The sequence below is a fragment of the Chlorocebus sabaeus genome, chromosome 13, assembly GCF_047675955.1.
Source record: "Chlorocebus sabaeus isolate Y175 chromosome 13, mChlSab1.0.hap1, whole genome shotgun sequence".
Classification (NCBI taxonomy): domain Eukaryota; kingdom Metazoa; phylum Chordata; class Mammalia; order Primates; family Cercopithecidae; genus Chlorocebus; species Chlorocebus sabaeus.
The window spans coordinates 24,839,810-24,857,304 of NC_132916.1; the positions used below are offsets into that span (position 1 = coordinate 24,839,810).

At 32.8% G+C, this 17,495-nt stretch overlaps 1 protein-coding gene across 2 annotated transcripts in view; it reads right to left on the bottom strand.

Annotated features, from left to right (window-relative positions):
• Positions 1-17,495, bottom strand: part of ASCC3 (activating signal cointegrator 1 complex subunit 3) — a 367,582-nt gene that overhangs the window by 83,028 nt on the left and 267,059 nt on the right. For both annotated transcript variants that reach the window (XM_008007491.3, XM_008007490.3), the window contains exons 31-34: positions 14,146-14,283; positions 13,935-14,055; positions 12,755-12,887; positions 9,026-9,151 (exon numbers count right to left, since the gene is read on the bottom strand). In XM_008007491.3, coding sequence (XP_008005682.3) covers positions 9,026-9,151; positions 12,755-12,887; positions 13,935-14,055; positions 14,146-14,283 — 518 coding nt within the window. The remainder of the gene's footprint in view (positions 1-9,025; positions 9,152-12,754; positions 12,888-13,934; positions 14,056-14,145; positions 14,284-17,495) is intronic.

Sequence of the window (17,495 nt, forward strand, 5' to 3'; positions counted from 1 at the left end):
AACTCAATTTGGAATATATTATATTTTATGAAAGCACCAGTACATGTGTTTATATTCATTTGAACAAGTTAATGTGTGTCTATGTTACATATATATATATGTCTATATCTATTAACATAATTATCTTTATATGCATATATATTTGCATATATACATAATATACACAAACAAGAATATAAATAGACATATAGTGACCAACTCAGCAACAGTGGTTGAAATCTTTGTCAATACAAGTTTTACTTTTGGTGTGCTGTGGTGAGGACTTTATAGTAGTATGATTAACTGAAGGGAGCTGGAATATGAGGTCGTAGTTCCTTACCTATATATGACTATATTATAAAAATGGTCTTTCTTTTCTATTTTTAAGTAAACCTCAGTCTCTTTGTTACACACACATGCATGCATACATATTCTTCCTTCCCAAGAAAAGTTAAATCTCAATTTATGGTACTGGATGAAAAGGAATATTAAGGAAAAATTAAAACTACACATAATTTTTTCATTTGAGACAATTAATTTAGCATTTAAAAAAATTTTATCAGATCTAAAAATAAGTGGGAAAAATTTACCAGTTTCCTGTGCCTTGGTTTGCTTCCAGCTTTTGGGAAAAGTGATTTTAACATAGACAATAATAAAAAGATACAAGCAAGGGCCAATGACGAGAATGTGGAGAAAAGGGAATCCTTGTACATTGTTGCTGAGAATGTACATTATTAGCACAGCCTCTTTGGAAAACAGTATGGAAGTTCCTAAAAATCTAAAAATAGATCTAGCATATGATACAGCAATCCCAGTTCTGGGTATATACCCAAAGGAATTGGAATCAGTATGTTGAAGAGATGTCTGCACTCCTATGTTCATTGCAGCATTATTCACAGTAGCCAAGATATGGAAACAACATAAAGTGCCCATCAATGGATATTCGAATGGATTTGAAAAATACGGTGTATATATATACACAACGGAATACTTAAAAAAAGAAGGAAATTCTATATTAGTCACAACACAGATGAATCTATAGGGGGAGGAATCTAGAGGGCATTATGCCTAGTGAAATAAGGTAGGTAGTATGGAAAGACAAATACTGTATGATCTCACTTATAGGTAGAATCTAAAAAAGTCAAACTCATAGAAGTACAGAGTAGAATGTCAGTTATTAGAGGTCATGCGGGTTGGGAAGGCCATGCAAGCAAAGGGGCAACTGGTCAAAGGGCATAAAGTTTCAGTTAGACAGGAGGAATAAGTTCTGGTGATGCACTGCACAGCATGGTAACTATCGTTAATAATAACGTATTGTGTAATCCAAAATTACTAAAAAGAGTAGATTTAAAATGTTCTTGCTACAAAGAAATGATAACCATGTGAGGTGATCAATATGTTAATTAGTCTGATTTGTTCATTTCACAATATATACATATTTTGAAACAGTACATTGTACACCATAATATAATTATCAGTTAAAATTTTTTAAAAGAAAATTTATGTTCACACAAAATCTCACAAATATTTATAGCAGCATTATTTTTAAAAAGAGTCAATCAAAAAAGAAGGTGACAGAGCTTGACTACAGCTAAGTAAAATATATAAATTGTTAAAATTTACTTAGGCACATTTTTCCATTTTTATCTAGATGTGAAGATTTAGATATTAAAACTGACAATTTGTTTTTTTGGGGGCATCAAATAAAAAAGGGCCATTTGAATGAGTATGGCAGAGTTTCCATAAAGAACCCATTGTTCAGCATAGCACTGAAAAGAGAAGTGGACAGGGAATGTGGACCTGACAATGAGCACAGTGATGGAGAATGGGATGGAATCCCAGTGTTGCCTCTGTCACGTGGGAGCTGTGGTACTGGGAACAAGTTGCTTAATCTCCCTGTGCTTTCTTTATTTATAAAATGGGGATCATAACAGTACTAAATGAGTTAAGCTCCTGAAACAGCATTTCAAATATAGTAGACACCCAATAAATACTATCAATGCAGATTTTTTACAACCTTATTAATTTCAATTTTCATTTTTATAAACTTCTTGCCTATATTTATGTTTTGCTATTGTTCTGCATCTAGTTTCTTAAGATAAATGCTTGGTTATTTTATTTTTAAGCATTCATATTTTTTATTAGGTCTGTAAAGATATAAATATTCCTTAGAATTGTGCTTTGGTTTAAATTCATTGTTTTATTACATTACATTTTTATTTGTGTATAGCTGTAGTCTAAACCTTTTGTTTTGATTTCATCTTTTACTAGAATAAAAGTTTTATAATCCCAAGCAGTTAAATTTTTTTGCCAGCCCTTTTATTTTTATTTCTGGTTTTATTTTATTACACAATGAGAATGTAGCCTTATGATCTCTATGTTGAGATGTTCTTTGTGGTCTATTTCATGGTAAATTTTTCAGAACAAATCTTCCATTAGTGTTTGCAAGTAATGATATTTTGTCAGAGGCATATGTACAAAGATACTATAGATACAAATTCAAGGGTATTATTATTTAAATCCTCTTTTTTTATGAAATACTTATCTTTTTGATGTGTTAAAGTCTCCTAACATGACTAATTTAGTTGGGCTATAATTTTAATTGAATTTCTGTTTTTGCTTTATATACCTGATGTTATTTTTAGTTCTCTGAAAATACGTAAACTACCATAACTTTCTAGTGATTGTGTTTGTTACCAATATGATCCATTCTTCTCTGTCCTTTGTATTTTTTTGCCTCGAATTTGGTTTTGTATGATTTTAATTCTGCAGCTGCTGTTTTCTCTTTTTCTCCTTTACATCTTCTGTCAATCCTTAATTTTCAGCTTTTCTTTTCTTTTTTTAAAAAATTTATTATTATTATTATACTTTAAGTTCTAGGGTACATGTGCATAACATGCAGGTTTGTTACATATGTATACTTGTGCCATGTTGGTGTGCTGCACCCATCAACTAGTCAGCACCCATCAACTCGTCATTTACATCAGGTATAACTCCCAGTGAAATCCCTCCCCCCTCCTCCCTCCCCATGATAGGCCCTGGTGTGTGATGTTCCCTTTCCCGAGTCCAAGTGATCTCATTGTTCAGTTCCCACCTATGAGTGAGAACATGCGGTGTTTGGTTTTCTGTTCTTGTGATAGTTTGCTAAGAATGATGGTTTCCAGTTGCATCCATGTCCCTACAAAGGACACAAACTCATCCTTTTTTATGGCTGCATAGTATTCCATGGTATGTATGTGCCACATTTTCTTAATCCAGTCTGTCACTGATGGACATTTGGGTTGATTCCAAGTCTTTGCTATTGTGAATAGTGCCGCAAGACACATACGTGTGCATGTGTCTTTATAGCAGCATGATTTATAATCCTTTGGGTATATACCCAGTAATGGGATGGCTGGGTCATAAGGTACATCTAGTTCTAGATCCTTGAGGAATCGCCATACTGTTTTCCATAATGGTTGAACTAGTTTACAATCCCACCAACAGTGTAAAAGTGTTCCTATTTCTCCACATCCTCTCCAGCACCTGTTGTTTCCTAACTTTTTAATGATCGCCATTCTAACTGGTGTGAGATGGTATCTCATTGTGGTTTTGATTTGCATTTCTCAAATGGACAGTGATGATGAGCATTTTTTCATGTGTCTGTTGGCTGTATGAATGTCTTCTTTTGAGAAATGTCTACTACAGCCATCTGATATTTGACAAACCTGAGAGAAACAGGAAATGGGGAAAGGATTCCCTATTTAATAAATGGTGCTGGGAAAATTGGCTAGCCATAAGTAGAAAGCTGAAACTGGATCCTTTCCTTACTCCTTATACGAAAATTAATTCAAGATGGATTAGAGACTTAAATGTTAGACCTAATACCATAAAAACCCTAGAAGAAAACCTAGGTAGTACCATTCAGGACATAGGCATGGGCAAAGACTTCATGTCTAAAACACCAAAAGCAACGGCAGCAAAAGCCAAAATTGACAAATGGGATCTAATTAAACTAAAGAGCTTCTGCACAGCAAAAGAAACTACCATCAGAGTGAACAGGCAACCTACAGAATGGGAGAAAATTTTTGTAATCTACTCATCTGACAAAGGGCTAATATCCAGAACCTACAAAGAACTCAAACAAATTTACGAGAAAAAAACAACCCCATCAAAAAGTGGGCAAAGGATATGAATTTTCAGCTTTTCTATATCAATCATGTTTGAATGAATCTGAGAATTTCTCTTTTACAACAGGGAAGTTTAAATAATTTACAATAGTTATTATTATAGTTGACCTGACTTACAGCATAAGTAGATCCCGTCTGTCCCCTGCTCAAAACTCTGCAATCGTTCCTGTTTCATCCAGAATGAAAGTCAAAATCCTCACCATAGTTTCTAAGACCATCCATGCATGCCCTGTATCACTACTGGCCCTCCACATCCCCAGCCTCATCTCCTGTTACTTTCCTGCTTGCACTTATTCTACTTCAGCCATATCTTTTCCTTGTTATTCCTTGAATACACCAGGCACGCTAGCCTTAGAATCTCTCTTGTTCCCTTGGTCTGAAATGTTATTTCCTAGAAAGTGGCCGACTCTCTTACCTCTTTCAAGTTTTGCCTGAAATATCAGCACCCTTAATGAGGCCCACCCTGACCTTCTTTTTAATACAGTATTGTAATCTCCCATCTCCCCCCAGGCCACCTTCTGGCTCTCCCACTCTTCCTTATCCTGTTTTCCTTCTAAACATCTATTATCTTTTAATAATATTAAAATCTACTGTCTCTGTTAAAAGAACGTGAGTGGCAGGACAGCAAAAGTTTTTGTTTAGTTTACTAATACATCTTCAAAGTGGCTAGAGTGATGCCTGGAACATAGTAGGTACTCATTAATGTTTACAGAATTAAGAAATAAAAAAATTCATTTTTAAATGCTTATACTTTATAATTTTAAGTAAATTTTATGATTTTTGAGGCTAGAAGTCATTACTTATGTTGCTACTACCTTCCAATAGAAACTAATAGTTGCTAATCAGCTTTTTCTGAAAAACAAATTATTGCTGTATCTATTCTACATTTATGAACTTACATGGCAACAGCTTGGGCATAGGATTCTACTTCAGAATAATAATGACAGGTAACTCAACATATGTACAGGTGGCTACTGAAGGAACTGGCACATGAAATATGAATGGTCAAGAGTGGATAAGCTGTTACTATTGAAAATCAGTAGAAGCTACATTTATCAATATTGACTGGACTTTTAAGACTGTTAAGACTTGGCTAGCTGTAAGGGCTAAGGAGGGTACTGCAGGCAAGAAGAGTGACAGCAAAAGCACAAAAGTGAGAGGAACCTCTTATGTAGATGGTGTGGGTTAGTATCTCCTTTGATCTACACTAGCCCCTTGGATGGTGTGGGGGAGATACTCAATCATCTTTTTGGGGCAGCAAGATGAGAGGGAAAGCAGCTGCCACAACTAATAAGAGTTCTTAGTCAATGCATGAAGATAATTTACCCTTCTGACTTTCAGCCCGCAAATTTCCTATATATAAAGCGGTGTGAATTAAAGAATACTCATTTATTTACATGGACTACACTGACTACAACCATGTGTGAGCAGGAGACATCCTAAATTGCTAATACCCAAGAAGTTCTCTGGATCAGAGGCTCACTATAATCTCTGTAATTTATGAACCTCTTGAGATTTCATCTTTTGTCTACTGTGATAAGTGTACCCAAACTTCCTGTTCCGTCTTTCATTACTACTGTTTATTACAGTTTCATGTGAATTTTCTCACCATAATATTATAAAATAGAAGGCAGTTTGCAACCAGAGCAACAGGGAGTCATACCTACCCATCTCCCTGTGTGTGGGACCCCTATTCCGACCCGTGTCTCCAACTGTGCTCCTGGCTCATCTCACTCTCATGGTTGAAAAAAACGTAAACACTGGACAGTGTCCTACTCATTATCTTAATTTAAAGATTTACTGCATTCTATGTCTACTAACTAAATCTTATCTAGTTCCCAACCCCTATATAATACATTTAATTTCTGATCGATACTATCTGACAGTTTAAAAAGTAGGCAAAATTGAAAGACTAAAAGCAGGTTAAACAATTACAGAACTATGGAAGCAAAGGAGAGGGAAGATCAAAAAAGTAAATTTGGGGTTTTAAGTCAAAGTAAACAGATGCAGTGATAATATTAACAAAAGTAAGAAAGTTAGAGTAGAGAAAGATTTTGAGAGTAATATGATTAATTCAGTTCTGGACATGTTAAAGTGAAATGATGGCAGGAAGGCCATGTGGCAATATTCAGAAGGCTGGAGAAATAAAATTGTAACTTGATAGAGAGCAGATTATAGCCACATATTTTAGGGTCTTTCACATACAAGGTGATATTTTAAATATAGATAGGACTGGCAGAGAAGAACCTTTTAACATTATGTCCTGAGAAGAACACAATATCATTTCTGTAATATTCTTGCTAAATAGACATAATTGAATTTAGTGATGAGGAAACCAGCAAAAGCCAAATTGAAGGGCATTCTACAAAACAATTGGCCAGTTCTCTTCAAAAATGTCAAGGTTATGATAGACAAAGAAGACTGAGAAAATATCACAGACTAGAGTGAACTAGACAGGGTACTCAGGGTATTAAACTGGATCTTGTACAGAAAAGGGACATTAGTGGAACAATTGGTGAAATCTGAATAAAGCCTACAGTATTGTATAAATGTTAATTTCCTGATTTTGATAATTATACATGTCATGTAAGATGTTAACACGGGGAAGCTGGTTAAAAGGTATACAGTGCTTCTTTGTACTATTTTTGTGTTTTTTTTTTTTTTTTTTTGCAATTTAAAATAGAAAGTTCAACAATTAAAAAAAAATTTAAAAAGGAGATATACACACAAAGGGCAATGTATCTGTGGATTCAGTAAGGAACTACCATTTGCTAAAGTACTAAATTGGCCTCAGAGAATTATGTCTCTGTGTGCTAACTAGACAAACTGACTAAAATGACTAGGTTCTTAGTCTCTAAACTAGACTCTTTAGGATGGTATAGAAGTAAAGCAACTGACAGGGAGTTCAGAAGAATAGCTCAAAATCAACATTATATTCTTTACAATTAATACAGAATTAGAATGGCTTTAATTCATTTACGTAATTCTCAATATAAGCCAGTGAGGGAGGGAGGCTATTTGTTACTTTCCAGATGAAGAATGTCTAGCTCAGAGAGGTAAAGTGACTCAGACTCACACCATTAGTAAAGGACAGTGAGGAAACAAGAATCAGCGTGTTGATTCCAAGCCCAAAGCTCTTTCTGTCACACTAAATGCCTTGATTCTTATGTGATAGAAATGATAAATATATCTACAGTTACATGCCAACTCCCATCTACAGACACACACACACACACACACACACACACACAGAGTTGTAGATTATGAGTCAGAAAACCTGACTTCATTAGATCTGGCTTTATCAAGAAATAGTAATGGGACCTAGAACAAGTCCACAGAGCCAGACTCCGTCTCAAAAAAAAAAAAAAAAAAAAAAAGAACAAGTGATTTTAAGCTTCCAGCTTCCATATCTTCAATATCAAACAAGAAGATTGGGCTAGAATAAATGTAAAGTCTATTCCACAATTCTAATCCTGTAATGTGTTTGTTTGCTGTGGTAAATGTGCAGTTCTGGATGACTATTTCACTAATTTTGCAGCTATGTTCTCAAATAATATTTAGTATCTAACCCAGACACCTTAACAGTGGAGGGAACTGGGCAAAATGTCACCATATTCTCAAACTCCTATCTAAGTAAGTGAAAATGTTGGCTGAAAAGAAACTTCTTAAGGTATTAGTAGGTAAGATTTATTAAGAACATTTTCATCATGGCTTCTCTAAGATTTTATAAAGGTTTCATATTTTCTTTTACTTACATCTGGAAAGTCCCTTAAAGTTGACCCTTCCTCCATTCACTCTGTATCTAAGGTCCTCATTATCTTTTCCCTATTATTCAGTAGCTTCCTAACTGGTCTTCCTGCTATAATGGTCTTTCCATCCCAGCTCACTTCCTACCATACTGCAACAAATATTTAACAAAACAAAACCTAATTTGGTAATGTTAATCCATGTTTAAAAAGGCTCTCCATAGCCTCTAGGATCAGATGCAAACTCCTTAGCACAGCATAAGGGCCTTGTAGCCTCTGGTTCTTGGCCCACTTTCTAGTCAAGACAATCTTGTCTCCCTTCTCCTTAGGTTCTGGCTACATTAAACTTTTTCATGTTCTCTAAACACTTATGACTCTTTCAAGCCCAGAGGATTTTTGCCCACATAATTTAATTCTGCCTCCAGTGCCTTCTGCCTTTTCTACTCCTGTTCCTGATTCAAGATTTGGATGAAGTGTTACCTTTTCTGTGAAGCTGTCACTCTCATAGGCTTAAATATCATTCTATTAGAGGATTTATAATTTTCATTGTAATGACTTCTATGTGTTTTTCCCACACTAAAGATCAGCCCTTAAAAAACAGGGAGTCGTGTACTCATTTTTACATCTCAGTGTTTAGTTTACCATCTGAAAAACAGTAAGTGCTGAATGAAGATCTAACATATTGTCTGGAGTGACACTCTACCGTGCCTCAATTTTATTTTCTCTTGCAATCTTCTTATTAACACTTATAAATGTCCCACAATTTTTTTCCACCTGTAATTTAACAAGCCTCACTCTTTTCTGAATTCCAACTGCATCTAAGTCAGTCACTGTCATGTAGTTTAGCACATTTCTTAATGACTTCAGTTATCTCATGTCTCAACTACAGAGCAAATTCCTCAGGATGGCTTAAGGTAATTAAAATAGGTTAAGTAACAAATGCATATAATTATTGATATTTTAATATACTGTGATACCAGTGATATCATCTGATTCTTTAGACAAATTTATGTATCTAGAAACTCCAAAGTTCTGCCTTTTTTGTATGTACCTTAATTTGGAGTTTATTACTTTCAAATATATCTTATTTCAGGGCAAAACAGAAAGTTATATAACTGCCCTTGCACTTACCTGGGATTCATGATAAGACGCCGGAAAAAGTAAGTCCAGGTGATATAATCCAATGCATCTTGCTTAGATGTAATTGTACCACCAGCAATCTCTGCATTTAAGTGGTCAGAGAGCACTCCTAATAAACTATATAGTGAACAAGACATGGGAGACATACAAGAGCATTAAACTGAAAACACTTACATTTATCTCACATAGTCAAGATTCAGATTTTATGTTCTAAGATAAAAACAAATTTGTTTTATAAAACTTAAAATTTAGCATATAATTTTGTATACTTTATAAATAATTCATTCCAAATTATTTAGTGGGAATTTGGTTTCAATGTACTTTAATCATGAGTCTATAAATCACTTAGTATCATGAACTCAGGTGAACCCATATTATTCACCAGTACATATATGTGTTCTCATTTTCTTTTAAAAAAGTATTTTATAATTTTCATTTAAATGTGAATAAAAAGTGGGCTAGTTAGAGAGAATGTCACAAAAGTACTATAATAACATTTTTCCAGATTAAGTTAACAGTAGTAGTAATTTGTTCAAAGCAATCACTAGTGCCTGTCACATGGTATGTACTCAATAAATGGCACTTATCACTACCAATCATTTTTGGAAAATAAATTGCTAGATGTAAAATGAATACAAGCTGACAAAAAGAAAGCTACTGACTTTCAGGAGATGATGACAGCCACGAGAGGTAGAGTAAGGGCAGGCAACAGAAGGGATATCTTGCAGAGCAAGGAAGAGCACAGGTATGGGGCATGGAGTAAGTATGGAATAAGTACTGAGGCAGATTAAAGGAGAGTTGACATGAAAGAGATGGTATTTAGAACAGAAGAGTGAGCAAATATATTCTCTTCATTAATTTGTAAATATTAAAGTCCCTAGTCATATAAGACATTATATATTAGGTGTTGTAGAGTATACAAAGATAATCAGATGTGTTGAAAGACTGGTATAACAAAATGTTCAGCTTAGTTTCTTATGTTAAATATAAAAAAGGAAGCAATGTTCAACAAAAGAAAAAGCTAAGTAAAAATATAATTCATGGAAAAATATGCAGGTATTAAAAATAGTTTTTGCAAAGGACATGAGAAACTGGTTATAATAAGCTGAATTTTAAAAAGTTGCTATGTTAGTCTCAAGTCACCAGTTGCAGACTATAAATTGGTACAGTCAATTTTGAGATCAAATTCGTAATATCTATTTGAACAATCACTATGAACCAGCAATTTCACTTTTTCATTATGATCTGCTAGAGAAACATTTACATGTGAGAATAGGAAAGAAAATCTTTCACTGCAATGTTATACACAAGAGGAGAAAACTGGAAATTCTCTAAGTGTACATTAATAGAGAAATGAATAAACTATGAAATACTATGTAATATATAAAATAATAATGGTCATATCAAGGTACAAAACAAAAAATTAGTTAACTTTTTACTGAAGTATACACAGATAAAATTACATAAATTATATAGGTACAGCATAATTAATTCTTACAATTTGAACACAGCTGTGTAATCAACACCAACATCAAGCATTGAAAGTGTCCCAGAAGCCCTCCTGTTGTGCTTTTCTAGTCACTTTCTTCTCAAAAGAGTATTTGGACTTCCATTTATTTTTGTTACCTTACTGCTGTGGTTTGCGCCTGTGGCTCAATGCTTACTGGAAGAAGTGAAAGCAAAATCCCTACATCATTCCCTATCTCAAAGGGAAAGTTTTCAGTATCTTCTTATAACTTATGATGCTTGATATAGATTTTTTGTAGATATTCTTTATCAGATTAGAGAATATTCCCTCATACTCCTGCTTGCTAACAGTTTTATTATAAATAGGTATGGAATTTCATCAATTTTTTTACATTTATGAAATGATTATATAATTTTTCTCATTTTTGTTCATATGGTGAATTACATTCACTCATTTTTCAAATAATCATCTTTGCATTTATAGAATAAACTGCATGTAGTAGTAATATATTATCTTTTTATACATTGCTTGATTTGATTAACTATTATCTGTTTAGGAGTTCTACATTTGTATTAATGAGAGACGTTTGTTACATTCCCGTCTCGTAAATTTCTTATCAGGTTTTGGTATCCAAGTTGTTCTGGTCTCATAAAACAAGCTGCAAGTATTCTTCCCTTTTCTAAGACCAAGAAGAGATTGTGTACAATTGATGCTATTTCACCCTTAAATGTTATGAAGAATTCACCATTGAAGCTTCTGGGTCAGAAGACTTCTTTCTAAAAGATTTTAAATTTCAGATTCAATTGCTTTGATAGATGAAAGACTACTTAGATTTTTAAAAGAAATTTTACTATTTGATGTAAATTTTAAATATTATTTGCATTATGTTGTTAATATCCTATTATTACTCCAGTCTGTGGTATTTTTCCATTCCTTATACTTACACTAAAAAATTTATCAATTTTATTCATCCTTCTAAAAGAACCAACTTTTGGTGTTGCTGATTTTTCTCTAGTTATGTTTATTTTCAGTTTACTAATTCTTACTTTTATCTTTATCTTTTTGTTTCTTTGAGTTCAATTCGCTATTTTTTTTCTAAATTCTTGAGATCAGTACTTAGACTACTAATTTTTTTTTCTTTTTCTTTTGTTTTTTTGCAGATAGGGTCTCACCCTGTTGCTCAAATTAGAGTGCAGTGGCGTTGCAGCACACCGTACCTTAAACTCCTGGGATCTAGCAATCCTCCTGCTGCCTCAGGACCACATACATGAACCCCCATGCCTGGCTAATTTTTTTATTTTTACTTTTTTGTAGAAACAGGATCTATCTATGTTATCCAGGCTGGTCTCAAACTCCTGGCTTCAAGCAATTCTGCCTCAGCCTTCCAAAGTGCTAGGATTACAGGTGAAAGCCACTGTGCCTGGCTGACTTTCTAAGTTTTTAAAATCCACATTATTTGCACTTATAAAAAATTAAAAAGAACCAATAACTATACACAGGATGAATCAGATGTTTTGTCTTCAATGCAGTTAGAACATGGTAAAGGAGATCCAATATATAGAAAAGGACTATGATAAAAGGTAGAAAGTGGTAAGTGTTTATAAGTGAAAAATACAAAAATCTGAGGTAAGAAAGGTTATTTTCAGCTGAGAATACAAGAGAACACTTTGTGAATGGGGTAGTGGTTACTGGGTCCCAAAAGAGGTACAGGATGATTCTCAAATAAGCCAGCAGCCTAAATCATTAATTACGTGCTCCCTTATTTTGGATATTTATTTATTAACTGTACAACCATACTATGAAAATCCTCACCAAACTAATACTTTATTAAAGTTTTATTATGTGATAGACACTGTTCTAAGCGTTATGCATTTGATCATTATTAATACTCTATGAGATAGCTGGTCTTGCTACCATCTCCATTTTACAATAGGTACAATAAGGCAATAAGGAGTTAACTAACTTGCTCAAGTTCAAGCAAGTAAATGGTAGAGCTCAGATTTTCACCCAGGTCATCTGGCTTCATAGTGAATGTGACTGAACACTGTACTATACTGCTTATTTTAAAAAGTTCTTTTTAACATTTAAATTATAATTGAATATTGTCATAAAGTGATAATTATATTGTTTCACATTATATTAAATTCTTTTAAGCTACCTGTTTTACTGATTTTTATATAATAAAATATAACCAGAAAAACACTAACTTGTGATGAAATAAATCCACTTAAACTAATTTAATTAAGATTTACCTTGATTCTACTGGGAAAGGTTCATAAAGAAATTTTTTATAAAAGTCTTTCTTTATGTCATGAACTAGAATTACAGCTTTGCCTTGGTCATCAAACTGCGGCCTCCCAGCACGCCCCATCATCTGGAGGACATCTTTAAAAGAGAGAACAAAGAGATTTCTACAATGTGGCACATAGCACAAGGTATATTTACTGATTATGGAAGGCTTCTATAATCAACCAAATAACAAAAGAAATAGATTATTTTCATAATATGTTTGCTATGTTGATGGCTACTACTATATTGAGTTCCCTAAATTAATATAATTCACTCAGAAAATTGATAATTAAATAAGCAAGTTACGTAACTATGATTAAAAACTGAGTCCTCAAAAGGGTCTTTCTTAACATTTATAGATTTAAAGATGAAAATTCCCTTTAGTGGAATGCTTTAAAATGTTGTTTAATAGATATTATTTTAATTAAATAAGAAAAAGTAAAAAAATAAAATATATATACAAAAATCTTTTCAGCAGAGTCATTTGGTTATTTTCCCCGTGAATAATGAACCAATTTAGGCCTTGTCCTCCCCGCACCCCAGTATAAAATTTCTTCCTTTTAGCCTACATAACTCTCTGAGGTAACTAATGATTTAGAAATGATATAGCTTTTACATGTATTCATTTAGTGGAAATATACATTGAGTTTATTTCCCTTTTCAAACTCACTGAAAATGCTTTTATCATGTTTTAAAGTATCTTAATAGAGTCTTCATGCATAAGTTACAGCAACAAACACTTTGGTTCTGGAAATCCCATGGAGGTATCATTTCTAGTGAAATATATTTAAAATTAGGCAAAGTAATACTTAGTCATAACTTACTAAGAAACTTCACTACTAGCTCCTAAGAAGTACTTTTATCTATCTATAAATTTGAAACCAATTTTGGTTGCTTGATAATAAGTACTTTAAGCCACTTATTATTTTCCTACTTTTGTGTAAGTAAAAGTAAATACAGCAGCAGTATTTTGTATAATATTTTAACTGGAAACAAAAAGTCTATAATTGCTTATCATCTGTTTAAATGTGACCAATTCTCAAAAGTTTAATTTGTGGAAATTCAGATTATTACTTATTCAAATTCAAATTTACTAAGGGTAAAATAGAGCTTCATGTATTTCTGTGAATTTAAGAAAATTACCTGTAATGGGAAAATCCACATAACGTCTTGTTTTTCCATCATAGTATTCTGTTCCCTTAATAATTACTAAATGAGCTGGAAAGTTTACACCCCAGGCTAATGTGCTTGTAGCAATAAGAACCTAAAAAGCAAAATAAAATATGTTATATTTAAGTAAAATATAACTTTTAAGTTACATTTAAATATGTGTTCATTGGAGGAAAAAAAGTACCTGAACTTTGCAGTTTACAAATAGTTCCTCCACTGTTTTTCGGTCCCTCTCATGTAGTCCAGCATGATGCATTCCTATTCCGAAAGCAAGTGTCAGCTTGAGGTTAGAATCTCTTACTGTTGCAATGATGTTCTCCATCTGCAAATAAAAACACAATTACAAGATGGAGATGTATAACTTTAAAATTTTCATATTAAGATTATATTTGATTAATTTTGTTTTTTATGTTATGTGGACATGAAAATATATGTCCCATGTACAGTTATGATTAAAGTTCAATTAACTGAAAATAATATCTACTTGGTGAGAATATACACTCTAAACACACTAAAGTTAAAAAGTTATTCATCTTATTTTCATGCATCAAGAAAAAATCTGTAGATAAATGGTATGTCCTTTAATGAGTAACAACCATTAAAGAGGATGGAATATTTCAGTGTCTCTGTTCATCTCTTATTAAAAAAAGCACTGTTTTTGAAGTTCACTGCCAAAAATTTTGAAAATACAGACCAAAAAATCGTAAAAAATCAGCCATAATCCTAGAAAGAAATTGTTCCAATTTATGCTTTCTTACAGAACTTATCAGCCCTGAACAAGTCACATAAACTTACTGGGCCTGTTTCTTTAACTGTAAATTTGAAATAATAACAGTAATCTTATACATGCATCTAATCTTCCCTAAAGCCCTATAATAGTAAATACTATTATTCATCTTATATGTAAATTTAGTAATGATAAAAGGATATATATACCTATTTAAAAATTGTTTTCCAGAGAGGCACACAACTATAAACATATTAGCATCTCAATGTTACTATATTCTCAAAACTCTATAACTGGTGTATTTTTGTTTACTTCTTATCTTTGATCAATAGTACAGCTAAACACTTTTTATATTTATTGGCTGTTTTCTTTTATAATTTACCTTTTAATTTTTTAAGTCGATGTGATAGTCTTGTTTTTCTAATTGGCTTGTGATCTTTTTTAATATATTAACGGTATTAACCCCTTGTCCGTCATATGCTATAAATATTTTTGCCCCCAGTTTTTTATTCGCACTTCATTTTAATTATGCTTTAACTTTATAGACCTAAAATTGCAAATTGATCTCTTATGTTTTGTTGCTCAGAAAACTTTTCCTAAATATATACATACATACTTCCCCATTTCTTCAACTTCTGTTATAGTTTTATTTTTTAAATTTAAATAATTCTCTTGTAATTTATTTTTGTATAGAAACTATGGTATAAATCTAAGTTTATTTTTCCTAAATAATTAACCAATTATTCCAGCAATATAGGTAAAATAATTCCTCATCTTACTTTAAACACTCCATGTATTATATTCACAATTTTTATACACTATAATTTTTACATTTTTAAACATTTCCAGCCTCAGTTTAGCTCACTAAGCTGTCATATGTCTAAATGGTTTTTGAAATTCATGTTGTATAAATGCTCTCTGAATATTCTATCACTTTCCGTTCTATATGGAAAATACTTAAACTAACACAAATTTGAAAGAGCAAATCTTATTTTCTTACAAAATTTCTTGTAAAGAACTAAACAGTTGTGGCTGGGTGTGGTGGCTCCAACCTATAATCCCAGCACTTCGGGAGGCCGAGGCGGGTGGATCATGTAAGGTTTGAGGTCAGGAGATCGAGACTAGCCTGGCCAACATGGAGAAATCTCATCTCTATTAAAAATACAAAAATTAGCTGGGCATGGTGGTGCATGCCTGTAACCCTAGTTACTCAGGAGGCTGAGACAGGAGAATCGCTTGAACCGGGATGTAGAGGTTGCAGCGAGCTTAGATCATGCCAGTGTATTCCAACCTGGGCAACAGAGCTAGATTCTGTCTCACAAAAAAAGAAGAAGAAAAAAAGAAAGCCCAGTTTCTTTGTTTCAGATAGTTCTCTGTCCTTGAAGCAGAGGATAACATAAGGCGCAGTATAAGGAAGTGCTTTCTGGGAAACTCCATGAGGAGAATAATGTAAAGACCAAGTGATCTGAGAAGAGACGAGCACTGAAAAGAAGGATACATCTCTAAAGTTTCACCACCACATTCCAACAGTAAGTAACAGGGAAGAAGTAACTTGGAAATAGTAAATGTATAATTTTTATATGCCTAAGATAGAAGTATAAAAAAGTAACAATTTCTTCAGATCTTATTTCCTTTTTTCTTCTATTAGCAACCTCTAATATATGTACATAAGTATGTTTGCAATACACTTAATATCTTTTCTGTGCATAAATCAATAAGTAGATCACAAAATCCCCAGCTTGAGAAACTATCGCTGCTGCTGCAGTTTAGTAAAAATGTATGACCAAAATACCCATATAATGAAACATTGCAACTGCTTTGTTGTTCATTTTATTTTCACTAGTCAGAAAAATTTTCTCAGTTTTTTTAAAGCGGAAGCAAGCTGTTTTACACTTATAATAATCCATAAAATAGGACAATAAAGTTTAGCTTTATAGTAATTACTAATGTATTTAAAAAGTACTATACAAACTAGGTGATATTTTAGTGACATACACATAAGAAATGTTATTTATCAACTTTCACTGAACTGAATGTAATGTATAAATAGTTCATGTATAAGGAGTTCATACTGTTTGGCCACCAGTATTCTTATATTATTTACTTTATGAACTGTTATGGAGGAATATAGAAATGTATTAATATGAATCCACTTTACCTTAAAATTAGCACAGGATATGTAAGCTGACACAAATGCATGATATAAGGAAAGGTGCTTGTCTTGTCTCATAAACTACATGTTAGGTATTCTCATCTGACAACTTATTACCCATTTTTTGTTCAATAGTTCGCAGCATAAAATATCTTCAATTTACACTACAAGAAACTAATTCACTGGTGTCCTTGTTCTAATAATTAGTTTGAGAATTTTTTTTTCACTTTTAAACTTACATAAGTATAACTTGTGTAATTTATGGTGCCCCATGGCAATGCCAATCACACCCAAACAGTAATGTATCATTTGCCATAGGAAAGCTAAAGAATCCTGTGGCAGAAGGTCTGGTGAGGCATTAATATCCTGTCTTTTGCACCAGGGAAGGCTAACTGTTTCTCAATCTCCTAGCCTCCACTTTCACATAAATCAATGCAGTAAAGAGAGCTACTTGCTTATCCCAACTGGCAAAGACTTTAACATCCTCATGAAGACAATCACACACACACACAACTTCATTTATTACATGGTTTCTCTGGATGAATTCCAAATTATTTGAACATCATATAAAGCAAAATTTATAGCTGTTAATCATTAAGCACAAAATACTACTAGGACGGCCTATACAAATTTAAAAATATAATTTTTTGGATTA